The 27,053-nt window shown below is 36.1% G+C and overlaps 1 protein-coding gene across 3 annotated transcripts in view; it reads left to right on the top strand.

The window, feature by feature from the left end:
* Positions 1-27,053, top strand: part of RNGTT (RNA guanylyltransferase and 5'-phosphatase) — a 193,478-nt gene that overhangs the window by 61,740 nt on the left and 104,685 nt on the right. For all 3 annotated transcript variants that reach the window (XR_011140132.1, XM_068937747.1, XM_068937749.1), the window contains exons 10-11: positions 169-240; positions 17,036-17,200. Coding sequence is in view for 2 of the 3 variants with exons in the window: in XM_068937747.1 (XP_068793848.1) it covers positions 169-240; positions 17,036-17,200 (237 nt within the window). In the remaining variant the exon portion in view is untranslated. The remainder of the gene's footprint in view (positions 1-168; positions 241-17,035; positions 17,201-27,053) is intronic.

The raw sequence follows: 27,053 nt of genomic DNA, 5'->3' as shown, positions 1-27,053 counted from the left end.
CATAATGTTATTTTTATAATCTTGATCTGTTGTAAAATCTTTTTTGTAATAAAGATATGGCCAGCACTTGGTTACATAATGCATACACGTATATGCACTAGGTATAAATGTGTTGACATTCTTTTATATTCATGAAATAAATGTAAATGTCATCTCTTTTCTTTTAAGGAAATGATCATCGACAAGGTTAATGGACAGGTTGTCCCTCGGTACTTAATATATGACATTATTAAATTTAATGTAAGTACTTTTTCACTTTTATTGCATGTATCATTAGTTATTGATTTGCATATCTATTTTAATTTTATTTGTATAATTAAGAAATTGATAGTAAGTTTAATAATCGAAAGTGTCTGGGTATTGTGTAGCGTGATAACAAGTAATGCATCAGAATTAAGACAGAAAGCAGCTTTATAGTATTTACAGATTTTTTTTCCACATGCTCAATGAAAGGTGGTGGTTTGAAAAGGTCTGTTAAACACCATTTAAAATTTTTTCCATTTCTAGAGCATGTTTGAGCATGTTTAAAAATAGTTTAGGTCTTCGCAATAGTAAATCAAACTTTTTTCCCCCAGTGTAAAACTGACTATTAGATAAGCAATTCAGTTGGAGTCTGGGCATGATTTGAAATTCTGACATTTTTTGCAGTCCCAAAGAAGCAGAAAAGTTTCACAGACATGTAGTCATCTTATTTTGTCATAGTTTGACTGGAATGGATAAAAACCAAGAACAATTTGTTGATGTTATTTCATATAATGAACCTACTATACCAAAATTAGTGCAGAAGCCACTGCATGAGCGTGGAATTCTCTCTCTGAAACAGGTGGTCTAGCTGGCAAGGTCTACCTAGTCTAGGTTTCTAATAGGTGAACCTATACTGCAATAGTGACAGTTATCTTTTATGTAGATAGGGAGATTGAGAGGGGATGGAGAAGTTAGCCTGAAAATGCTATATATATGTGCCCAGAGCATCACAGTGCTTCTTGTTAGGCTACTCCATCACCTCTTTCTCAAATTTCTCTTTGAAACCAGGCAGTTGGTCCTCTGTTAGGTACTCAGCAGCAGGTTCTAGGTGCTCAACAGCAGGTTCTCCTGTTTACACAGGTTGTAGGGCAAATATGTAAGGAAGAAACATGTTACAGGAGTTGTCAGCAAGGAGGAGCCTTTGCTGACAGCTGGGAAGAAAGTGTACGGTCACGGCAGAGTGGTTTAAAAAAAATAAAAATGAAAAAAAACCATGCAAGAGCCCTTCAAGTCCCTTTCCAGTGTTTTCTACGTTTGAAAGCTGCTTTAAAGAAAATAAATTGTTCATCCCATTCTCCATATTGTTTATTTCTTGTTAATTTCCCTCCCTGAAATATACGAGGAATTTAAAGTTGATGGGGGTCTTACAGCGTGATCTCCTAGCTTATTTAAAGCAATAGCCTTTACAAAGTGTTTCACTTGTCACCCTTATCATGAAATAAATTTTCTAGTGATTGGTCTGTTGTGTCGAAGTCAGAGAAAATGTTCTTTAAGAAGGATTAATTTAACCATATATATATTTTAAACTATTTAAAATAACTTTGTGAAAGCAGAATGCATTAAATTGTTTAGTCACTAGAGCTGTGACTAAATAGTCCGTGGAAAAATGCTGTAGTATCTGTTAATATTTCTGGAAGTATGGAATTATTGTTTTAATCTTCCTAACAGGACAAACATTATTACTAAGACACAATGCATTTCAGAATTCTTAAACTATCGTCGACTCTTCTAGACTTGAGCAAGCTACTATTCAGCTTGAGTAGGTCACTCAGTGTAAGGGGAAATTGCGGAATTAGGTGTTTTGAAAAATACTATTCTGAGCAGTATAGCCACACTGTGAATTAGAACAGCTACTGTTTATGTCATTCTGGATATCTGCTTTTAGAAGTAATACTTTGTGGGAATACGTGTTAAATTAGGAATACAAGTTTATTGTTAACGTGTTTTAATTGCTGAATCTTGATGAACTTTTTTTTAAACCTCTTCTGAAAAGTAGCTGGTGGTTTCCTGGATCTTTCTATGGTTTAGACTTTTCAATAAGCAAAAATTCATTGCAGAATTCTGAAAAATATGATCTTCTATAATAATTCCTGGGTTCTTATTTTTCCTTTACATTTTTTCACTTGTCCCTTCCACCTGTCATTCCACATTTATTCTCCTTCATGTCATCATAATCCTTGTCTCTGGTCTTACTCTGTCTAGTCCATCACTCACTGATATTTCTCTCCCTCTGAAAAACAAAAGTAAGGTAAAAAGTGAACAGTTTCCCTCTTCCTTCAGTTTAGTATATGCATACACTGTCTTAGCAAAATGGAGCTTTTCAAAAGTCACAAATATTTTGATGGACGTTTTTGGAGGGGTATGAGGGGGTGTAATAGACCCTCATATATAGCAAAGTATTCAGACTTAACATGAAAAGTCCTGCTTGGCAAACAGCAAAAATGATCAGAGTACTTTCAGAGGATTGTTAAGGTTTGGAGAAAAGGGCTACAAATGCTGTAAAGTTCCCCCCCCCCCCCCCCCCCTTCAAGTCGTCCTCCCCATCCTTTCCTTTTTTGGATGCATTGGGAATGTGAGAGTAATACAACTTCAACTACAACTTCAACGTCAAGGACAAATTAAGAGAGTGTATGAGTACAAGCAGGGCTGCAGCTGCAAGAAGTCATTAGCAGTGGTCCTACTAGAAAGATTAAAAAGCACAGCGGCTTTTAGGTTAATTTTAGAAGCTTAATTACAAAACTGGGCAAGCGAGGATGTTTGGCTTGGCAAGAAGTGATCAACAGAATTTTATCAGTAAGAGAGGTAGGTGTATTGAAAACCTGTAGTTGGCAAGACCGGATAAGTTCCTTGCTTAAGTTGCGTAGGTTAGATTGTGTAATTCAGCATTTTTGTAGTAGAACTTCAAATCAAATAATTGCATACAGCATCAGTTCTGTTTCTCAGAAAGAAAAAAAAAGAAAACCCATACGGCCATACGATGTGCTCAAAAATTCTGTGTTGCTCTTTTGATCTTGAAAGTAGTTGTGCCTTCTGAAGGTGAATAGTGGAGTTCCTGAACTGACTGGTCATTGTGTAAATGAAAGGATTTCCAGCCTGCCCCCTACCTCATCTTCTGTCCTAATCAGCAATCTACAAAATCATATTAGAATGAAATTATGATCATAGTCCTAAACAAGGCATCTGTTGCAGTGATAGTGACTCCCCATGGTGGGCCTATATTAATCTATTACATTACCAATGTTTACATCTTCACGTTACGCTCTGGCCTACCTATTAAAGTGTCAGCATAGGAGTGACAAGCTTGAATGATGGCTCATATACTTTGAAAATCCCAAATTCAAAAGCAGAGCATACTCTTGCGAGGAGCAAAAGCTACTTTGGGTGGAAAGCTATACGCACGTTCACTGTGCAGTGCAAGAGTTTAGCCTTAATTTGAAGGGAGGAGCCAAGAAAGCCTGCAGTCAACATGCACATAAAAGCAGAGAACTGAATCTATGGTGTATAGGGGCCAAAGGCATCTTTAAGAAGCAGCAAAATTCAGAAAATGCAATAAAATTTCAAGTACCAGTGCTTCTATATGGGTTGTTTGTCCTATGAGGCATCATGTTAGATAACTCTAAACAGAGCTGATACGTAACTCAGGGAGCCAACCTTGCCCTTGCCCTTTTTGAGCAGTGACTCGGCATGCTCTGAGACACAGTACAGCGTAGAGATGCTACATTGCGTTTGAGGAAATGTGAGCATGAACCCCACCCGTAAACACCTTTGTCTGCTCAGCCAAACCTCATATTTAGTCAATATGGAGCACCAGAGGTACTTTCAGGTGACCTCATTCTCAAATGCTGACCTTATTTTGCATGCACTTCCTCCCATACTAGTTAAAAGTTGTGATTTCTTTTGGCTTTGTCAAGAAAATTCCTTCTGAAAAACTGCATTTCCACACTAAGTCCCAAAGACTTACGCGAGCTATTAACACTGATGAGAATTTGTGTGTTAGGATGATTGGTGCTAATAAATAATACAGCAGTTAGTACTAAAATAAGGTGATATATAGTTCTTTTACCGAATGGATTGTATATTTCTAGTAAGATTTAAGTCACCTTGTGCCCCTTGGTATGGCTGTAAATAGTACAGTGAAGACTGTTAACATTGCATACAGAAAAATCATGGAATTAAAAGTTTAGACCACAGCAAAATAATGCCATATAACTTAAAATTTCCAAATACCATTTAGTGTAATATGGCTTTGAGCTATTCTCAGTGTTTTCAACTAGCACTATTGTTGTGCTTCAAGTACGGAGTATATCCCAATTTTGTACTTAGTTTTTCATTCTCTTATTTTCAGGGAGTTAAGTATTCTTACGATTGTTTGGAAATATACCAGGTGACGCAGGGCAACCTTATCTCTGTTGTATGCCATAGTTTTATGACCTTTAACAAGGGGACATAAAAAACGAAGACTGATGCCTAAATGAAGCCCACGGAGCTTAGCCTGGCTTCTCTTTCTGTAGGGTCACAGAATATTGTGACTACCGTTGCCTTCATGAGCAGTAGTTAAAAATAAACGTACTGCCTCTGTAGAATTTTCAAGTTCTACGTGCAAAGTTTCAGCCTTAAACAAGAGAAAAAAAACCTAAATAGCTGCATTCAAATTGTTCCCTGCAACTTTGTGCCACTTTGCAGTTAACTGTTTAAGAGACAAATGTTGATTTAAGATTTAAGAGCGGCAGCCAGTGATGGATTAGCTGGGAGTAAAAAATAACGTTTTCCATTTCATGTGTGATATGGTGATCTGGGAGAACTTCACGGAATCATGGAGTCAGTGACTCACTACGTAGTGAGCCTGAGTGTCTTCAGGCTTAGTCAGCATTTCATTTGAGCATGACGAAGACAAGGCAAGGAAAGTAAAGTTGAAGTGGTCATCAGGAAAGAATGATAACATAAACTTTACAGGGACTGGAGGCTATATGAGCAGATGAAGGAGAATACTGAGGGAGAGTAGAAAAAGACCTACTCTTAAAAAATTTTAATCACATTGTTATCAGCGAAGCTTGTTGTTACTTAGCTTTTGCTTCAATGTGGGTATGATGTGTCAGGAAGAAACTACAGCAGGCGTCTAGAAAGAAGTGAAAGAAGCAGAGAAGATAGATTGTGGTTGGAATATATTTTGAAGATTTGGCTCCAGATGTCTAGACAGGAAAAATATTAGGAAGAAAGAAAAATAAATATTTGATTTCTATGTTTGGGGGAGATCTGTACTGGAATTCTTAGGGGATGCAAACAGTCTGCCTTGAAGCCTGCTTCCATGATAAATTTTGTATTGAGTTTTGATACTTATCACCTGTAGCTGCTGAAAAAGTTGTCTTCAGGGATGCTTATGGAACACTTTGATTTCCTTCATCTTTAATCACTGTTTCTGTGACATCTCTAGAAGCTTGTGATAATGCATTCCATTGTGTTACAAGGGATGCCTGTGTCAGGAAAAACATGTTTAGGTGATTAAAAAAAGTTCTTACTGTCATTTTCTTCAGTCTGAATATAACTTTAATAGCAATTCAAAATATGACATTGCCATATTACTGCTTTCATCTGGCATACTAAAATCAAGTTTACAGAAAGGAAGCTATACAGAAGTAGAATGAAGTCAACCTCGCAACCTCCAGTCTTTGAGGAAACCTATAACAATCCCTACTTTTCTTCCTGCTTCATTTGGTTCTTTTGGAAGAAGCAACTCAACATATATAAAATCATGTCTCAAACCTCATCCTAGGAGGCTACGCTTATACTAGTAAATTAAACTATGCAAGGGACAGGGTCCAGGTACTGAAACTTAATCCTCTTTTAAGTAGTTAGAATGATCCCTGGCACAGTCTTGGTCCTGGCTGGCTAGCGTACTCTCAAACAGTTCCTAGGAATAGTTCAAGAGTTAGCAGAGCTCACGGGACTGTACTTAGCAAGCTTTTTGAGATGCTGCCATCCTCTTTTGGAGGGTAAGCGAATTTAGTAGTATGAACGTGGTCAGACTGCCAAATGGCTCCAGGACAGTGTTCCGTTCACCAGTGTAAATATACCTAAGGTGTCTGTTCATCCCCAAACGTCAAGCTCAAACTAGTGCGTCACTTCTGCTTGTCTATGGAGAAGATGTCACTATCATGTCAAGTCTTGTGTCTGGCGTGTGAATATTTCTGGAAGTAGAAAACAACTGTATCAGTTATTTTTCAAGGCCATCTAAATAGAATTTTTTCTAAGAATCTTTCTCTTACTGAAAAATGACAAATTACAAGTGCATGTATTTATTTGGCTTTTAAAATCCTAATTGCAGTCCTTTGTCCACATTTTTGTCACTGGTTATGCATGCACTCTCATTTTATGCATGAAATCTGAATTTTTCATATTCCTATGAACACAAAAGGCTAACAGTGCACAACATCCCTTATTGTTTTTATTCTTAATGAGTACGGAGATAAATCTCTGCAATGCCTGTTACAAATCAGGAAGCTGAAAAGTATGTGCATGTAGTTGAGTACATCTTAATAGTAACTGTAGTTGTATAACATTACCGCTTTAATCCAAATAATTAATGAAAAATTCAGATTTGGTGGGTTATTCTAGTGTAAGCGAGGAAGCTGACAAGAGAATAGTAAACAGCTGTAGAAGTAAATAAAAGTAAATTCAAGTCCCTGTTCATCAGAAGCAATCTCCTAAAGGAAATGTCTTCATTGATCAGTCATCTTTGAGACAGCTCTTCATGAGAAACCTTACTTGGAGAAGCTTTTTCTTAGATCTCTATTCAGGAGCTACATATAGGTGTGTAGACACTACAGCTAAGCAACTATTTTTTTTCTTTAGTAAAGTTAAAAAAAAGTAAAATTGGCGTGATGCGCGATCCAATTAATACATTCTTAAGAGAGGAACTGAAAATTAATAGTACTTTCCTTTTCCTTTCTAACCTCGGCCTTTAAATTTTTTAAATTCTAGCCAAGATTTCATGAGAGCAGATTGCAATGGTAAGAATAGACTGAATGCTTGAAAGGAAAATGATGATAATTTTAATGTTTGGGAAGGAGACAGCACTTTGTTTGACTTTCCTTAAATTTTATGCTTAAAATGTAATATTTAACATCAACATTTTTTTGGTTGTCAATATACATAACAAAGTAGTTGCTATTAAATAACATTTGTCACTGTAAACGGATATTCTGGTTATAAATTCTGCCCACAGCCATTGTGTTCATTGAATTCATGCATGAAAAATTTTTGCTTAAATCCCTGTAAAATACTACCATATCTGACTTTTCCATTATAAACCTCATTTTAAAGTGATTTAAAGCTCACAGTACATGCTGTCTCTCATTTATTAGTCTATTAGCCTTATCTAAAAATGTACTGTGAAAATTTTGAGGGCACAATTCAAAAAAGCAACTTTAATTGCAGAATCTTTTCTCTTTACAAATGTATCTGACTAGCAATGAGCCTCCACTCCTATTTCTCAAATGGTATCACTTTTGGTGATACAGATATGGGTTTAGAATGTTTCTGCTACTAACAGTACCCTGGAAAATGAAGATGCTGTGTATATGTTTAGTCTTGCATCCTTTCTATTAATTACTTTGTGCTGAGACATACTTAACAAGTGGCCCAGATATTTTTAACCATGATGTTACCTTGCATTATGACCTGAAAATCTTAATGTTTCTTTTTCGTCTGTCATGGCTAAAAGCTGTCAGGTAAATGAAATACAGAGCGTCTACTCCATTAATTATGTAGGATAAATTGTACCTCCTTCTTGCTTTCTGGTGTAACACTGGAAAAGGTATATTATGGTTGGTTGTTGCTGCAGTGCTCTGATAACCTTGTAGAGCCTCTCAGCTACTTTGTACTTGAACTCATGCAGCTCCACTGCTTGCTTCTTCTCCTCCTCTGATTTTTATAGTGCAGTTTGTTGAATGATGATTAGAGAGCAGGGCGAGCTTGGCCAGGTAAACCTAGTAATATCCTCTACTCTTCTTTAGGCTGTATTAATAGGGTAGTATCACAGAATAGGGAGGGCAACAAATAGCGGGCTAGGAGAGCTTGTAAGATAGAATCTCCACAGAATAAGGGAATGGTGGTGCAGAGGCTTTCAGGGTTATGAAGACAGGACAGAAATGTATTTTAGTTAGTTATCTTTTTCAGTCTTACCTGACTTATCCCTCTTCTCTGTTGTTCATCTTTTATTTATTCTTGAAAAATGGACTTGCATGTCTGGTCAGCAAAATGTGCAAGTCTTCTCACCTCTTCCCTAAACTTTCTTCCCTGTGGCTCCTCATGCTTCAGAAAATTGCATAAGCAACTGAAAACTTGCGTTCTTATGCACTTTTGCACCCCTCTTTAAAACTTTTGCTGTGAGGCCTACAAAAAGTAAATTATTGCTGAGTGTTATAACTAGTGAATGCTGAATAGGATAGCCTTGGTGTTTTCTTGTTTCTTTTAATATATATTTTCATATATATATATATATATTTTAAATCTAATAAGCTACTTGTTGTGGGGAAGCGGTCTTTTTACAGTGTGATTCGTCTGAAGGAAGACAGCTTTACTTGCTGATTTGTTTGTTTGAAAAATGCAACTAATTTCTTCCTTTCCTCTGCACCTCTGGGTTAGATCCTCCTTTTCCCAACCTCAGGGGCACTACAGATATTTCTCATGTTTGATGAAATAGAGGATGCTTAACAGGTTGTTATTTAAAAGCAAAGGGAGTGCATTCAAACTTTGTCATGTCTTATTATTTCCCAAAGGTCAATATTTCCCTACCTTAATATGAAGTGTGGTTCATGAGAGCCTTTTGAATAGCAGATTACCACCAGTGTAATTGTCAGGAGGAGAGACGCAATGTTGCTCCTGGGGGAGTTACAAGGGGACTACTACAAGTAGTCCTCCAGGAACAGCTGTAGAAGTTATCATGATATTAAATCCATTATATTTTCAGGTGCTTGGGTTATATAAGTTTTATTTATCGTGACATGACACTTTTTCAGCAAACTGTAGTAAGACCTGAATGTTTAAGTTGCATTCTACATGGAAAGTAATCCTGAAATATTTCAGACCTTACACAATTCAGAGAAAGTCCGCATACCTTTTGTTCTTGGAGTGTTTCTTTGAAGAGCTTTTCTCCCTATTTTTGCTAAGGTCTGTGTTTTCTACTTCTCATATTTCTAGCCTTAAAAATCACCATTTATTTATTTATTTATTTGTACCTTTTTATTGTTGTCTAAGGGACTGTGATATGTGATTAAATAGAAAAAGTATCTCCCTCTCCTTGCAGTTTAGTAATAGCCGATACTACAGGAATTGCCAAGTGGAACTGGACCCAACTTCTGTTTCAGTCAGGTACTTGGATCCTCTCAAAAATCTGGCAGTGGTTGCAACTGAAGTGCAAAGTGTGAAAAACTTTACAGCGGGGCATGTCACGGGCAGGTCATTGCCAGGCCTTAGGAGAGTGGACATGGAGGCTAACACAAGGCTTTTTGTCCAGTATATTTCAAACAAGGAAAAAGTGTAATGTTGCTTTTAAGAGCTTATACATCAAAGTAGGCAAAACAGAGGATGGCTGATGATTATAGGAAACCAAAGGGAGCATGTTCACATTTTGTCACATCTTATTTCTCTAGCTTAATTTTGATTCCTCCCATTCTACACTTAACCCATCCCTAATATTTCGTAGTGTTAGCTTTCTCTGTGTCTTGCCCTCCCGTCTCTTTCCTCTTTTTTTTATGAGGGGTTACATCAGAAAAGTACTAAAGAAAAAAAAAATCAGAGTTAATCAGAAGGAGTTGCCAAATCTAAAATAACCACATAATTTAGGATAGAGTTTATAAAGGTAAAAGCAGGACCTCTCTAATATCTTCTCTTTTTTATTCTCAATGTTTTTGATAACTTGAATTACTTTTATGGTTTAGTGTAGGACTAGTGGTAAGAAAGAGGATGAAGGCCATATTTTCATCCTGTTTAGATTATTTCTCTTAATTAGAAGAGAGATGAAGTAAAATGATACTTTTCTTTTGAAATAAATGCAATAGCAATTATTAAGTATTACTTATTTGTAAACTAGCAATGCATACAATGAGCTAGATACCAGAGAGACAAAAAGATTGTGTACTCATGTTTCTTTTAAATTCAGGTATTAAAAAAATATCTATTATAAGCAGCTATTTGTTTTAATTCTGTCATGGTTTGTGAAAGGTATATGGTTCCCTCTAAGACAGCCCTTACGAACCAGTGCTATTTGTTGCTTGATTCCCCTCCCCCTGCAAGGGACTTTGTGCTTACTGTAAGAGCCTTATTTTAAGTACTCTGAAGTGGTTACCATCCTAAAGAACCAGTGCCTAGGTAGCAATATCAAACACTTGAGCTATATAAGTAGATTTCATGGCCCTGATTCTTCAGAAGAAAGTTTCGCATGACATACTGAATGCGAAGCAAGGATAAACCACAATCTTTTTCAAGACTAAAAGATCCTGAACAATGTCTCTAAGATATTGGGCTTTTCCCATGGTCCTTTAACTCGCTGGAAGGATAATCCTTTCTCATAAGGACAGCACTGTAAAAGCCAACAAGAACTATTCTCATGAAAAGTTACTGTGAATGGCTAGTAGGAAGAGGAGGAGTCTGAAGGGGCAGAAGGAGAAAATACTGGGAAAGGAGGAGGTTGGCAGGAGGAAAACTGAACCATCTCATGGCTGTAGCTGGGTGCCTCTATATTACATGCAACAATAGCAGTAGTAAAAATGGTAAGGAAAAAGATAAAAGCAGTAAAAGCCTTGTGCTCAATATTTTATTTTGTACATAGCCTAAATTGAGTGCCAAATAAATCTTGAGATTTATATGCACATAGGAAGATCATATGCAGTCTTTGTGTGTGTAAATATCTGATGGAGAATCTACTGGACATTTATGGATTACTAGAATTATGACTTTTAGTTCTGTAATTAAAAATGGGAAGTTGACCTATTCCTCAGATTACTTGAGGGAGGCAACCAGTCTAGACAGAACATCATTCCTGTTGCTTTTAATCATTTACATTTCAGTAAAACCACAGATTGAATTTTATTTTTGAAGACTCAAGAAGGATTTATAAGGATTATAAGGATTCCCAATGAACCCACTGTATATACAGTTAAACAGTGAATTGGACTATATTTTGTGTTCCCAAACTAACATCTACTAAGCCAGAATGATCACTTCTTTTGGTGCCTAATTAGAGCTTGTTTTCAAAAGAGATGGTTCAGGCATTCATCCATGGTAGATGTCAGTTTCCGTAAGTCTGCCTCTTTATTACACACCATTAAGAATAAGAATCATATTTCAGTCACTTAGATGATCACAAATGCTTTGCCTTATATGCATTACTTTAACACTTGTGAAGTGTACCTCTTGTCCTCTTGCATTTGTATTTTGTTTTGAGCAATCCAAGAAAGAAAAACGTGGGGAAGGGAGCAATGTTTGTAGTTCAATTTACATTTTCTGTTTTTCTTACCATTTAGTCACAGTTCTGACTGTCATGCTGTTTCCTTAAAGTTATCTTTGCTAGTAAGCCATATGTTCAGCTACAGTTGTCTGTTCTGTTAGGCCTTGGCCTTTACACGTGGGATATAAACTTCTTTCTTTTGTTTATTCTTACGTATTTGCATTTCTTTTCTTTTTTTTTTTTTTTTCAAAAAAGGAAATGCAAATAATTCAATACTTGTCTTAAGTATTCCTTTTAATAGGTCTGACTCCCCAAACCATTTTTGATCTGTGGTAAATCAATGCAATATTCCATTGTATAAACTGACAAGATATAAATAGGAATTATGTTTCTGTACCCCATTGTTTCATTTGTAACAATTCAGCTAATATTTCACATGCTGTACCTCACTGATTCCAAAATAAATTCTAGAAAACATACTGAAACTACTAAATTCCTTGCCATTAACATATCTGTTTTGAATATGTGAATGATTGATTCATTCAAATTTTAAATTGTATTTTCAGACAATAATGATTTTCTTGCCTTTAGAAAGAAAACTTCAGAAATGGGGAAATAAATTGTTAAGTGATTGTATGTAGTAATAATCTTATTTGGAGGATGCAACAGTACCTTTAGCTTTTTTAATTTAAAAACTATGTGCATCAAAAACAATTGGCAGCAATTATAAATCCACAGTCAGAGGAAATACATGCTATACCATTAATATGAAATGCAAAATATTAGACGAGAAAGAACTAATAGCAGGCTTTAGTTGGAAATGCAGATGTCAGCTGTGGGTGCCTTGATTGTCAATAGCAGTGTTAAACATAGAGTAGAATATCAGCCTGCACTTAGTCTTTATTCTTCTCTCAAAATCATTAAAGCTAAGACAGTTTTGACATAGGTTTTGTTATGGCTCAATAAGTGAAGACGTGTGTGGAACGTATATGCATGTATGTACTGAATTATTCATGTTTAAGTTACTGCTTTGAGGAATCAAACGGATTGTGCTTTGCTGGCAGTTAGACTTCAAACCATATCTCATAGAAGAAGAGAATAAACATGCTTAATTTATCTTAGACCAAGCTAGTTATCAACTGTACACAGATCCAGACAGCTTTTTATTATGGTTGCGTCTGACAGAAGCCAGGTAAGTATCGATTTCTTTTAGAAAGTGTTCTAATGGGATTTAGCATACCCTTGCAGACCCTGCTTTACCATCTGTGCCACATCAATCTAAGTAGAAAGACTTTCCATAGTGTATCTAAAACTTACCAAATTTCCTGAGCTGTGGCCACCAGGCCTGCCTTAGGCAGGGGGGAGGGAGACTTCAAATTGGAGGATGGCAGTGGCTCCTCAGAGGTACCTTTCCCCTTTCAAAAGAGAGGGGCCTGAGCTGGGTGCACAACAGGATTCCCGTTATCTTGTGAAACCCGTCTCAACAGTTCTTTCTGCATTGCTTTCATTTAATGACCTGAGATTTGAATTCCTCACCAACCCTCAGAGCCAAATGGAGCTGAGAAGCTGCGATTTGGCCACCTCTGATGTACCTGAACAGGACAGGCTGACACTTGGCCAAATTCAGTCTCTCAGCATCCATCCTGAAGAATCCTGTTGAGATTGAGGGTTTTTTTGTTTTTGTTTTTTTTTTTTGCTTTTAGCTCATTTCATCCAATAAGATCCCCCTCCCCCCCCCTTTTTTTTTTTTTTGCACAATAGATACTACATGAGCTCTAGACTGTTTTCTTTTGTTTTACACCAGATTCTTGTGTGACTTACTGTGTATGAATTCAGTTGATGAGCTCGTTTGATCTATTGTAAGTTCAAATTTTGAAGAGTTCAAATCTGTATAGATTTGAAAGCTGTTGGGCTTGAAATCTATTTCATTTCAAATGCTGAGGATTTGTGGAGGAGTGTATTTAAAATCAAAACTGTATGTTTTTAAATGTCATATCGACTGCAAGCCCACTTTATGCTGTGACCTCTTAGTGCAGTGCGCCAAGTTTCGATAGGTGAAGAAAATTCAGCTGATCTGGCAAAAGGTGTTGATTCAATAGATGAATCTTCTCTCTGGTGGCTTGTCTAAATGATATTTTGCTTTAGAGGAGGTTTTATTTACTGTAAGGGAGGGGGAAGTTTTACTTTCTAGGATAGCTAGGAAACACATGCTACCTGATACTTATGTTTTACCTTACGCTAACTAACTTAACTGTGGGACAAAAATGTGTAGAAAAGGTGTTATCTAACCCACTGAAAAATCTTCAGTAATTGTGCCCTTAGGCAGTGTTGACCGTCATCCTTCTCAAAAGAGTAAAAGCTTGCATATTGAAATAAAATGAGATTATCTTAATGTTTAATAATATGTCTGTATTGCCTAGAAACATACTCATGTTCAGTGCCTGAAGTTAGATTATAAATGCATTGCAGTCTGTTGTTGGATAATTTATAAATGGGTGCTTTACATACTAAATCATCTCTTCCTGTTTTTGTTAATGTCTGCAAATTATTTATTGCAGCCTACGTTACCCTCCTACTTTTTTGCTAAAAGCTAGGATTTTACTGCTTGAAAGTTTTAGATCTGTCTAGGATAAATATATCCTGTATTAGCAACACTTTTTGTAATTTTGGCAAGCTTCTAGAAAAGAAGCTTCTAAAAACTACAAAGAAAAAGCCCACTCCCCCAATATCGTTTTATTCAATATGTCCTTGATTTAAATTCAAAGTTATGCTAATTTTCTTACTGCTACCATCCTGTGCTTTTGGGAGAATGAAATACTCCTAAGCTTTTTAGTTTACTCAGTTTACTTGGCTGATGAAGAATTTGCTTGGCAGCACTGTCTGTATTTTCCTATCCCACGTGATCTTGTGTCAGCCTAGCTCTGACCTTTATATGATGGAGCCTACTGGTAATATAGTCTTCTGCTTAACAAGCTTTCAAATAAAAATATATGATTGGCAGAGCTGCAGGAAATAATTAGTTCTGAGTAGACGTGAAAAATGAAAGGATTATTTAAGGGAAAATTAGACTACTTTGTGGAATGTATAAGGTTGTCTGAGCTTTTATTTTCACTACTAAATGATTGAAATAAATTTTTGACTATACTAAACACATTTGAATGAATCACTCTAAAGAAGCTCTCTAAATAGCTTTACTGTTTATTGCAGGTTCAAGTGTTTGAAACGTTAATTAGTTCTTCTGCTCTTTCAGAACTACACATAAAATGTGACCAAGTGGGAAAGGTAGTTTAGGAAAGACTAGACGTGCACCAGATTTTGCTCAAACTTACTTAGGGAACAGTTTACGGTGTTCTTCAAAATAATAAAAGGTTCATACTTTTTTTTTATTATTATTATAGAATTATGCAATCTTCCAGTGGTTATTACAGAGGTCAAGATGGTGATATTTTCTGTCCTTTAATTAGAAATACAAAACAACACAAGATCAGTCACTTTATAGATGAGTTCTCAAGTATGCTGTACGTGGAGGCAGAAGGAGTACATCAATCTCTGGAATTGTACTTGCAGCATTTAAAACTTTCTGGATCATGCAGCCGTGTTCTGTGAAGGGTGAATAAAGAATGTGCCGCTATCCAGCTTCTAGGATTTTTCCATTCATTACATGTGTTTTTTTTTTTTTTTTTTTTAAATTAATAACAGCTCCAATATATGAAAGGAAGGGAAAGTTGAAGCTATGCAGTGTGGCTTGACTGTCCGGCCTCTGAAGTGTCAGATGCAAGTTGTTAATGACCAAATACGTTTTCTTCTTCTTAATAAGCACAGATTAACGATCAGAGCTCAACATCGGAGGCATTTCACCTGTTTTAGTCCTGGCTTTGCACAGGACGTGCTTCCCCTTCATATGATGGTGGCTCTGCTGCCTCTCCTGGTATAGATCCAAGCTGAGTCATGTAAGAAAGTGTTTGCGAGTTATTCCGAGCAGTGTGGAATGTAACCAATGAACAGTTCTTCAAGCTGTTACAGTGAAAAACTGAGGACTTTTGGTAGAGGTCCAGTAGGGATTTAGTGCTAAGAAGGGAGTCCAAGAAAAACTTCATGCCCCTCTTGGGAGTACGAGAATTAGAAGATTCTGGAGAAAGCCAGTGTCGTCAATGAGGGGGTGATAAATTTGAAAAGAACTTGATTAAACTCAAGTGAATCTAAAATTAGCTCTCAGTTTTTCTCTCTTCAGAAGTTCTTCAGGTTGTCATTTTGCCATTTAATGACTTGGTGTTCTTTTTGACTGAGCAGTTCTGATTTGCTTTGATCCGTGCTGAGGAGTGGGGGGCTGTTTTCTGTCTAGATTCTGTCCTTTCCCCTCTAGTTGTGTTTAATACAGGGAATCTGTGGTTCCTGGTTCTCCTGCTCAGCTGTGCAACTGCCATTCATGATGAGAATCATGGCTGGAGGTATACACGCTGCAGTGCCAGGATCCTGTGTTCATTGCTTCTAGCTTTTGAAAAATTCTGTAATTGAAGCTGAAACTTTGTGGGCTTATTCTCTGTGGACCTTGAAAGGGAGGATTTTTCAAAGTTATTTCTGTGTGCGAATGAGGTGGCAAAATGAAGGATGATCTCATTGAAATAACTTCCAATGCTATATTGTGCTTGAAACAACGCTAATGTATGAGTTTGGTGCCTTACTGCTTAAAAGTGGCACATCTTATTGACCCTAACTTTAGAATTTATGTATTACCTGTTGCTCCCTTTCACTTAATGATATCTGCAGTGTGTTGTCATCACTATCTAATGCTCAAAATGTAATAAACTCCATTATGGGTAATTATTAATGCGACGAATGTGTGTTTTGAACATTTGTATTGATCTGGTGCAATGCACCAAATGTATAAAGAACAATGTAAAGTCAGTGATTTATTTCAGATCTTGAAAGGTCAGTATACTACTGAGAATTAAAGAAGAACTTTTATACTTTTTTGTGGCTGCCTTGTAACATGCTTTGCAGGTTTTTGCTGCCACTGTGTATTGGAAAATTTTCCAACTACAGCTATATCTTTTTCTTTTCTGTAACAGAAAAGCTAACATTTACACAAATAATGCTTCTTTCAAAGCATTTGAAGCAGTGAGTTTGCTTAGCTCTGTAAACTTCATTGTTATGTTGACGTTGAAAGTATTATGAACAAATGAGCTGAATTACTTCAGAAGTAAACTGTATAGAAAAGTAGTATGTGATTCCTATATCCAAAGCTGTAATTAAGAACTATTTAACTTTAAATACTGTGTAGCTAAATTTTAAAAGGTATTTAGCTCTTATATGCTTGAATACAAATTATAGACTTTTTTTTTTCTATGACCTTTGATTTGGTTAAACCTCTTATAACCTGAGACAAATGCTTGAAAACTAAATATTTAGCAAAAACCTATACATTAGTGATAGTATTTTGATAATATTTGGTAATATTTTGTGTATCTGTATAATTATAAACATTTTATAAGGAACATGTCAGATTGTTCAAATAATTTGGTAAGTATTAGTTTAAATACTTTTTTTTTTTTTTTTTTTTGGCAGGGACAGCCGGTTGGAGATTGCGATTTTAACATTCGACTCGCATGTATAGAAAAAGAGATAATATTTCCACGGCATGAAAAGATGAAGACTGGTCTTATTGACAAAGCTCAGGAGCCGTTCAGTGTTCGAAACAAACCATTTTTTGACATTTACACTGCGAGAAAGGTAAACTTGATTTTAGTTATTGTTTTTGTTGTGGTGCTGAAGGCAGTAATGCAGTAAAAGCTTTCCTTTAGCTTTTTTAGCTTCCAGCAAATTTCTCTGCAAAGCAAGTGTTCAGCAAACCTTGGCTGGGATATTCTGAAGGTGGTTTTAGGCTGCCTATTCCTCCTAAATTACTGTTTCCCTTTTTAAAAAACTGCTGTGGCAAAATCTAGTTATTTAGTTTCATATGTTGAGTGATGACATAGAAAGTTAATAGCTTAAATCGGAAATGTCTCTGAGCATATGGGAATGTGTGAAAGCTCTTTTGTTTCCACTAGTCTCCTTCATAGGTAAGAATATAATTTTCTTTTTGCTTCCAGTCCTAATTTGGCCATAGTATAAGAATCATGAGTTGTGTTTGAACTCCCACTTCATGTTCAGCAGTGATTACTAAGAACCCATGGTAGCTGAAGTCTCCACATTTTACTTTATTAATAGACTGCCCTAGGTCATCTTAGGTAAAGTATATGGCTTATAAATATGTTAGTTCCTATCTGTCATTGTGCGCTCTTTCCTTCCGTATAGAAATATCCTAACACTGTGTAAAATATTTGTATTCTCCTCTGTGAATTAAGTAGCCCATGGATAATACTTCCTCCTAGAGTAACCAGTTTTCTGGTTAGCGCTGCTGTTAGTAGTCCCGTGTCTCATCGACACAGAACAATAAACTTCAAATTGTCTCCTTCCGCTTGCTTTTGTCCTTTCCTTGAGCGTGTAGCAGGTAATGAGTCTCCTCCCAGGAGGAGTGATCGTGGAATTTTTGGCTAACTAGGTGGTGGCTGAAAACTAAATAACGTGATAAGGCCTAAGTTGGGCTCTGAAAAAGTAGGAGTCCTGGGAAAGTTTAAGCCATGAAAAGTTGTATCCGATTGTTGTACAGATAAAGCACCGTTTTGATCATGTCTTTTTATTTGTGTTGTCGCATTTTTTGGTTGTCAGGTTGGGATATTGTCCAACTAAGGTAGTATTTATCGACACCATGAATTCAAAGTAAATTTTCATAGGGGAAAAAGGCTGTTCATCTAGAACACATTGTGAGCTTGAAATTAAAAGAAACTAGAATAAAAGGAACCAATTTCTTAAAAATTACTGTCTTACATAAATTTATAGTTGCTTGAAGTGTTCTGAGGTTTCAGACTCTGTAACGGAATCTAAAAAAGACAGGAAAAACTCAGACTCAGAAGTGTTTCTAGAAAAATCTGTAAGTGAAACACATCTATAAGCAAATCTCCTGCTAGTTATGTCAAATCATTCTGTGAACTGTGTTCTGGATAAATTATGAACTTTAAGGTAAAAAGTCACATTTTATGGAAATACATTTTTCCTGTTGTAGTCTGAGGAAAAAATATTAACCAGTATGCTTTTTCACCATGTTTTTATGTCGGTCTCAGGACATAATGGGCTCGGATTTAGAGGAAATTGTCCTGTTTTCTTCATTCTTTAGGCTATTCGGAAAACACTGAGAAAGATAGGCTTTATCTGATGAGCAACAACTGACTTCTTTCCAAGATGAGTTTTGCAGCTTTTCAACCAATATAAATTGGATCCACTGTTTGAGTATAGCCATTCTGTCCTCTCACATAAGAGTCCTGAACCCTGCGCTTAAGATCCTTGGTGTCTCTTTTAAGAAACCAGAAAGCATTCGTAGAAGATTTGAACGATCTTTTTCAATGGACGCTATGGTCTTAAGAATAGTTTGAAGAATTAGTTACTATCGTTATCTAAACATTTTCTTGCTGGATCCTAGCTTCTTCCTCAGTTCAGTTTCTTTTAGAAGGGTCAGTTCATTTAGTCGCTTAAAATCCAAGGTTCGTTCCTGCTGCTGCCTGGTTATTGTCTTCCCCTAGTAATTCAGGTGTAATGTGGCCTTAGATTTTTTTTTTTTTTTTTTTAAAAACCTTGTAAGCCTAATTCTTATGGTCAGGTTGTTCCATTCCCCCCTCCCCCTTTCAAATCTTTTTAAAATCCAGGGTAATGGAGAAAGATACCTTGTTCCACAGCCTGACAGAGTAATAAGTAAGCAAGATGCAGGCTTTGTGAGCTGTGCCTGCTTTCATCAGGGATAGATTTTTCTAGGCAGATCAAAACAGCTTTTATGGCTTTTTCCTAAAGAGAATGTGACAAGGTCTCCCCATGTTTTAAAAATATATCCTGTAGGGGGAGGGGTAATTTCAAGGATTAACTGTAACCTTGTTGAAGCTCATTTTGTAGGGAGATTCAGAATAGCTGAATTAAGATTGTGTCTTGGGTTGTCTTCTAGTGTACACCTCTTGAAAACAGAGGCAGCTTAGGCTTGCTTTAGCCTTTCAGAGTGCCAATCTAAATTGGTGGTTCTGAAGTGCCATATAGAAGTTTCTTTATATGGTTCCTGTAGGAGGTACTGAAGTCGGTTAAACCTTTATTAATACCCTCATACTCCCGAGCAGAGGAATATGGTATGTCGTCATCCTTTGGAAGCAAGATTTTGATATGTTTCCCTTTTGTTTCCTTTTAGTCCTAAGCAAGTAAAGAGAAAGTATTAATAAAAAATAAGTCACATTTTTTAGAAAGGAATTCTTGTTTCCCCAGAATGATGTGAAATTTCCACATATATTCTCCTCCCAGATGGAGAAGGGGGAAAAAAAAATGCACAGAAGCTGCTGACATGCGTTCTTTGAATCCTTGTTCCCAAGTGGTTACAGGGGTAGAGGTTCAGTTAGAAAAGAAAGCAAAAACTACAGTGGAAACAAAGGTAACTGCCTATTCAAGTAGATGGGATCCAACAGTCAGATTATGTTCATATGTACATACATCTCTATATGTATAGAGATGCACATATATCTCTATGCATATATGATGACCGTCTATACATATGTATAGAGGGTCATCCTGGGGAAATAAGAACAGGGTGAGACACAATACCTTAAATTCAACAAGATGAAGATATTGAGACTGCTTTTTTTTCCTCACGTTCAGTACTAATGGTGATCTCATGCTTCTTGTGAAGATGCAGTAATGGAGTAGAGAAAGAACAGCAGATTCTCACTAAGGATTCTGCCAGTGGGAAGAAAGCACTTGAGAGACTGAGGCATCTTTAGCTGGCTGAGAAATTCTTACAACATAACTGCAGCCTCAGTTAGCCTGGCTGGGTGTATATATTCCACTTTTTGGGAAACCCAAGCCAGTTAATGATGGAAAAAATGAGAAAGTATAATAATACAGTGGAAGGGTCCTATTTTCCACCTCATTCTTTTTATCCTTCTTACTGTAAGAGTAGATGGTACTTAACAACAAGAAAGAGTTCTAATGCAAAACAACGGTCACAGAAGAGCAGCAGCTTCTGGCTATAGTCCTTTTCCTTTGTTGGACTACAGAGGCTCCAGTAACTCAGTGGATTTTGAGTTCTTCTGACGTGGGAAGTTTAAAACTGCTTTTCTATAAGAGATCATAAACATATGAAATATATTTCCATCCTTCTCCTGTGGCCTCTTTTTTTTTTGTAAAACATATTTCTACCAACATGAGACATGTACCTAAATATTATTTTAAAAAGTGGTAATTGTGAGAGCTCTAGGAATGTATTTTAGCTTGAACTTGCATACTGACTAGAGTATCCTTTTTTTTTTTTTTTTTAGAGCATTTATAAGTTGTACGTGTATTTCAGATACCTGATTCTGTAGCACAGTGGAAGATCTTTGAAATCTTCTAAGGAGACAGTCTATTTGGGATTTCTAGTAGACATAGACCAAAATTGTTCCTACAGTAATCTGGATCCAAAAGATACGCACTGTCCTCTAAACTGAGGAACTAGCATTTGTTGTTTACGCTTTCAGCTGTTGACGTGTTAAACTGCAGCTCCCCTTACATTAAAGATTTCTAAAGGTAGAGATCTTCAGTAGTGCTGAATGTCTACGCTCCCCATATAGTCCGGGGAACCCTTGAGGCAGTGGCCAGTGGTACAATCACCCTTTACAGAAAACAGCTGTTTTCTGGTCACAATGCCAGTGACTGTACTAACTACATTTTTATTGACTATTATGGGAGTTTAGCCATATAGTACACGCATAAATACCTGAATTTAATCTTCAACTGAAGCCTGCCTTTAATATCATGCATGCCTTAAGGCTATTTCCAGTCTAGTGATACGTGTGGGAGCTCTAGAGTTTTAGGGTTTTTTTAAGTCACTGAAATAGCTCCTAAAACAGATCAAGAAGAGTGAAATAATTCCAGAATAGTGAATTTTCTTTGAAAAATATTTTCTTCGATTTGTTAGCAGAACAAGGACAGATGCTAGTTTCTAAAATTGTGAATGACTCTTACACTAGAGGAAAAACCCATTGATTTGGCAAAACTTTTTGGTAGACCTAACAGTTAAAAGCAACCCCAGTAATCTTATCTTACTTGCAAAAAATAGCACGTACTTGCATAAGCAGACATCAACCTGAAACTGTTTTTAAATAAGAATTTTGTTTCAAACTTTTTCTTTTATCTAACAATACATGGGCATAAATATATCAAAATTTGCAGGGCAAAAGAGTAGCTTTATCAACAAGAAAAGAAATTAACATACCAAGTAGACCAGCTTAAAGAAGATAAGTGTCTCAAAGAAGTATAGGATTTAAGTGTCAATTCAGATAACAATTTTTTATTAAGAAGCTGCTAATTAGTTCTATAATGAATTTTATGTACTGTGAGGAATTATTACAGTGACTGTTTCTGTTAGAGGTAGAACAATATATTGGTATGCATTGCCAATGACATTTTTATCAATGTGACCGATAATCATTGTTCTTTTTTACGGTAATGGAATAGTAAGGAAATTAAAGAACTGCATCAATCTCTGTGCCAGAAAACATGAAAACAATATCTGCAAAGTTCAAAAAAGGGAAAAAGGCCTAAATGCTTATTTTACATGAAATTGTTAACTGTTGACGTTCATTAAGAGTTGGTTGCTGCCGGGACGTAGAGTTCAAAATTCAGCAAAATATATTTTGTACTGTAGTTCTATCAGAATTGGTACAACTCAGAATGAGTTGCCAGCAGATGATCCTCTGGGAATCTTAAGCAGATATTGGGCATATGTTCTTGAAGCTGTGTTCCCAAAACCTAGGAAATTAACTACTCAACTGCATTCTTTTTTCTGTTTAAATAAGATTTCTTAATTGTCCCTATCGTTTCCAACATATTGGATTTTAGCACTTGCAACTGTGGCATTTTTCAAAGTCAGCAATGAAATAATGCTATTTAGTATTCTTTCTCTTCTTTCTCAAACCTCATAAAGTCTTTAAGACAGTGATTGTCTTATCAACCATCAGTAAAATGTCAAATATTTTTTTTTTTTGCTATTTAAAAAAAAAAAAAGACTGTCAATTGCTTTTTGCATGCATTGTCTGTTTTAACTTTCCTTGTCTCAATGTATTATGGCTGGGAAAGGAAAAAAAGTGTTATACAGCACTAGAATTTATTTGAAAATACATTTATAATTGCTTTTGACCTTGATGATTGGACAATTTTTTTTATCCTTGTCTTTGTTACCAGATTTGGTTAAACTGTGCGTTATGAAAAGAAGCATTTTTTTTTCTGGTGAATTTTCTTCATTACTGTGAAGAATATGACTGTATGCAGCGATCAGATACACACACAGAAAGCAGAGGAGATGCTCTTCTGTGCAGAGCAAGCTTCAGTGCTATTTTTCTCCTCTTTTAATTATTTCAAACCACTTGTCTTTTATCCGTTCTATACTAGATCAAATATGGTAAGAAAATACAGCAAAGAGGAGCCATATCCTGAGTTTTATTCAACTGTATATTTTGAAAGATTATTTTCACCAAAAATTCCTAGTTTTTTTCCTTTAATAGGGCTCCTTTACACAGTTCTCTTCCCTCTAAATAGAGTAAAATGTCACTGTTGGTTTACAGCGTAAGTTGTAATATTCCCACCTCCCTGAGAGTCCTGTTTCTTCTGACTGCGAGAGTTCTGCTACTTTTTTGAGATGAATATACCATTGGAACAGATGGAGTGGTGACATATGGTTTAAGAGAGCAGGACATCTGAAAATATGAGGCATGGACGTTTCTTTGTTACTTACCTCAAACTTTTAAAAATAATATTTGTAGATGCCGGTAAGGCTGCAGTACTAGATAAAACTTCAAGGACGTTACAATTTGCACCTGATATTACTGTATTGCAAATACAGTTCAGTGAGCAAATTCTCATCCTCATGTTACCACCAGCTAAAAGCATCTTTAAGTTAAGACTGTGTTTTTATTGTGGTATTTTGGGGTGTGAGTAGTGTGTTTTCTTTTTTTTTTTGGTCAGTGAGCAGGGCAAACTCTAAAGCTTTCTGCTTTTGGATTTGGAATAATGTAGACTTTTAAATATTCATTTTGTACAATGTATTTCTTACATTTTGAAGAGTCTTTATCCGGACTTAAAATAACTGTTCGCTAGTGAAACATGTTCGCTGTACCACTGTTAGAACAGAAAACTGCTAATGAGGCTTTAAATCTGCTAATTACTTTAAATAGGTAAAAAGTTTTATGCCACTATGTAGATATTGTTTGTACACCTTGTGACAAGTAAGGGAATTTTAGGTGGTAGTATCAATACTGATGTGGAGTTTTGTGTAAAATGGTTAAGAGGAATCATTATAGACCAAAATTTATTTTTTTGAGGAGATAAAGATTTGAAGTAATAATTATAAGAATGCTTTTAGTCTCAAAAGAATCATATTTAGAGTAATAATAATTATTGCTCTTATTTACCTCAAAAATACAAATTTATATCTCAACAATTGTAAGGACATAAGTCATATTGTGCAACTTGGTATGAAAATGATAAGACGGCGTTGGAACCTTGCCAAATTCTGAAAGTATTGGGCTGTGCTTCCCTATCCTGATGGTAAAAGACTGGTGGACATACAATTCCTCTAACATTCCCTCAATATAATGAAGCAAGGATAACATCTTCATATTGTTTACCACTTGATGAAAAATATTTTTCCTTACATATGACCAGAAGACGCTTTATTAAAAAAAAAAAAAAAAAAAAGTTGTCTTATTATGGAAAAAGACTATTTAAAAATAGTATCACTGCGCAAGAAATAGTCTTCCTCTATTTATTCAGTCATCTTTGCAACTATAGCAACAAATGAACTCATAGATCTGAATACAGCGTTAGTATAGCTGAGAGAGCAAGCTGGGTTTCTTTTGCATCTGTGACAAGTGTCTTGATAAGGCTTACTGGCTCTGTGCGCAGCACAGCAAGGGTCTGGAGGGAGGCAAGGAATTCTTTCTACTTTCTAAATCGGTTCATATTCACCTTGATTCAGCATGTCCATTCATGCATCTCTAGAGAGGGTGGCACTTGAATGAATGTTAAAGAAATAACCATATGGGACCATTCAAGGTAGATCTTTTCCTTGCATTTAACCAGCTGTTTCACTTGTTCTTCAAGAACAGCAGGATCCTTTCTTCTTTAGAAAGATCCGACAGGATTCTTTCCTCCTTGACTGGATGGTGTCAGTCTTTCAGGATTTCTTTTAGTGGTCTCAGGAAAAGTATGTGGTTTCATAAGCATGAGTTTCTTTGCTACCTCCAGCTCTTGCACTTAACTGCAAGAAGATGTAGCTGCTCAGGTCATCAAGGCTCATTATTGTCATAGGAAGATCAAAGGACATAGCAGTTTTTGGCCAGAGAGAAAGATGGATCTCTGATAACATCAGCGTATGTGAGATTGAAAGTAGAAACCCCATACCACTGATTGGAAGGTACTTCATCAGAATTCAGGAAGTGGACAGTCTCTTTTAATAATGTTTTCATCACGGACATCTGCAAGTCAGTTGCTTAGAGTTCTTTGCACAACTTCAACTTTTTTGCCAAGCACCGCTTTGCTGTCTCTGTGTCAGGTGCTGTGCTTGGGAAGCAGGTCTTGTCCAGTTTATCTGGGACTCTGAGATTCAGCCTGTGAAATAGGTGGTACCTTGTAATTGTGCACTGCGAGTTGCAAGCCAATGTATGTGTGAAAAGCAAATAGGCTGACTTTGACGTGAAATATGTATACATGTTCTGTAGCGTGAAATATGCATGCACGTTCTGTAGCCCTCCCTCTGTTCTTGCAAAATCTCAGCAGCTCCATTTGAGAAGAAATCGAGGAGAAAAATGTATGTTATACTTTGTACTCCTTAACTCCTTACAGAGCCTGAAAAGAAGCAGGATATATGTAGAGTGGTTGGCTGCTGTTAGAGGAAAATAGGCATCTCAATTTGAGTGCCTGGAGTAATACATGTAAACAGTAGAATGTGTCATCAGCCGAATAGCTCGCTCTTTTTTTTTTTTTTTTTTTTTTTTTTTTTGAAACTTAGCTGAATTTTACTTAGACTTAGGAAAAAGAATCAAGTGTACCTCTGAATCATCTCATTTGGAACCACACATCACATCTTAGTTTTCTTTTGAGAAAGTTCAATATTTGAAATGTGCTCCCCGGACCCAGTTTGATCTTCACAAAAGTAAACAATTTGGACCTGTTTTTCCATGGGCTGGCTCCTTCATTCCTTTTTGTAAAATGAGTTGAGCTATAGTGTTCCAAACTGGAATTCTTTACTAACAATATCACATATCAAGAAATGTGGGTTAATTTGGGTGGATTGTAGGAAGAATGCTGAAAAAGGGCAGGAGTCTCAGCTCTATATTTAATAGCTGAATGAGTGATCAGAAGTGATTTTAATTATACTGGCAAAAACAAATGTTATCCATATAGATTTGATTATGTTCTGTCTTCATAAAAATGTGAAAGTAATTACCTGAAGCAGCAGTAAATTTTTATAGCATATATTATATATCAAATGATGAAATTATTCTTGAAGTTGTGGACTTGGGAATCTAATACTAGAGTTAGAGCACTGGCTGTTTTCTTCTGATCTGAAAATTCATTTTTGTGAAATGAAGTGTGTTCTTCAAACTGCAATTAGTAAATATTATGGTAGCATCTATAGTTTTATCTTTTTGTCTGTTGGTTGTACTAGATTTCAGAAACAAGGACTGTATCTTTACAGTATTGTCTCGGACATTATTTTAAGACAATTTTTGAGCTTCTGTTTCTTTTGGTAAGACTAAGATTTCATTGTAAGAAGAAGGAAAGAAAGAGACAGTCACCTGCTGACGGGCTATATACCCTTGGCATCTCTTTTACTGTGTTGAAATTTGGTATTGTTGGGGTTTTCTCCTACAATATCACTAATATCACTAAATTTGTCAACTCCTGGAGTCAAAAAATTATTAAACACAGTTTATTCTTTTAGCTGGGAACAGAACTACTCTGTGAGCAAGCCTACCTTTTTATGTAACTTCCAAATTCTTCATATGTACGTTTTAGGAAGGTATCTGTAAGCAGTGTTGAATCTTTGCTCTTTGCCATTACACTTGTATGATTTGGTTGCATAGCTTGTTTTCTTTTCATTAATTAGTGTGGAACTGAATTCAAAGGGTAATATGGTCAAATCAATCAGTTCTCCATCCCCTCATGAAGGATGGCAGAAGTTTGTGGAATAAGCTGAGTTTTAGGATTTCTCATAAAACTATTTAGTTTTTTTTCTGGTTTACTTTCATTGTTGCCCAGAAACTTCAGGCTATAGTTTAAACTGATTTTATTAAGAATGAATGATTTTTCATGTGAATCTGTGTAATGTGTACTTTCTTTCTTTTTTCTTCTTCTTTTTTTCAAGCAAATCAGGAGCAGAAAGGTCCCTGCCAGTTGTTGTTTGGTTTCTGGTTCACTCAAAGGCTCTGAAATATTTTTTGAAATGAATCTGTTTTCAATTACTAACTGTATAGATGTA

This window comes from Struthio camelus, chromosome 3 (genome assembly GCF_040807025.1).
Source record: "Struthio camelus isolate bStrCam1 chromosome 3, bStrCam1.hap1, whole genome shotgun sequence".
NCBI lineage: Eukaryota > Metazoa > Chordata > Aves > Struthioniformes > Struthionidae > Struthio > Struthio camelus.
The sequence above is the reverse complement of the archived record's forward strand: the minus strand, read 5'-3'. Positions and strand labels throughout refer to the sequence as shown.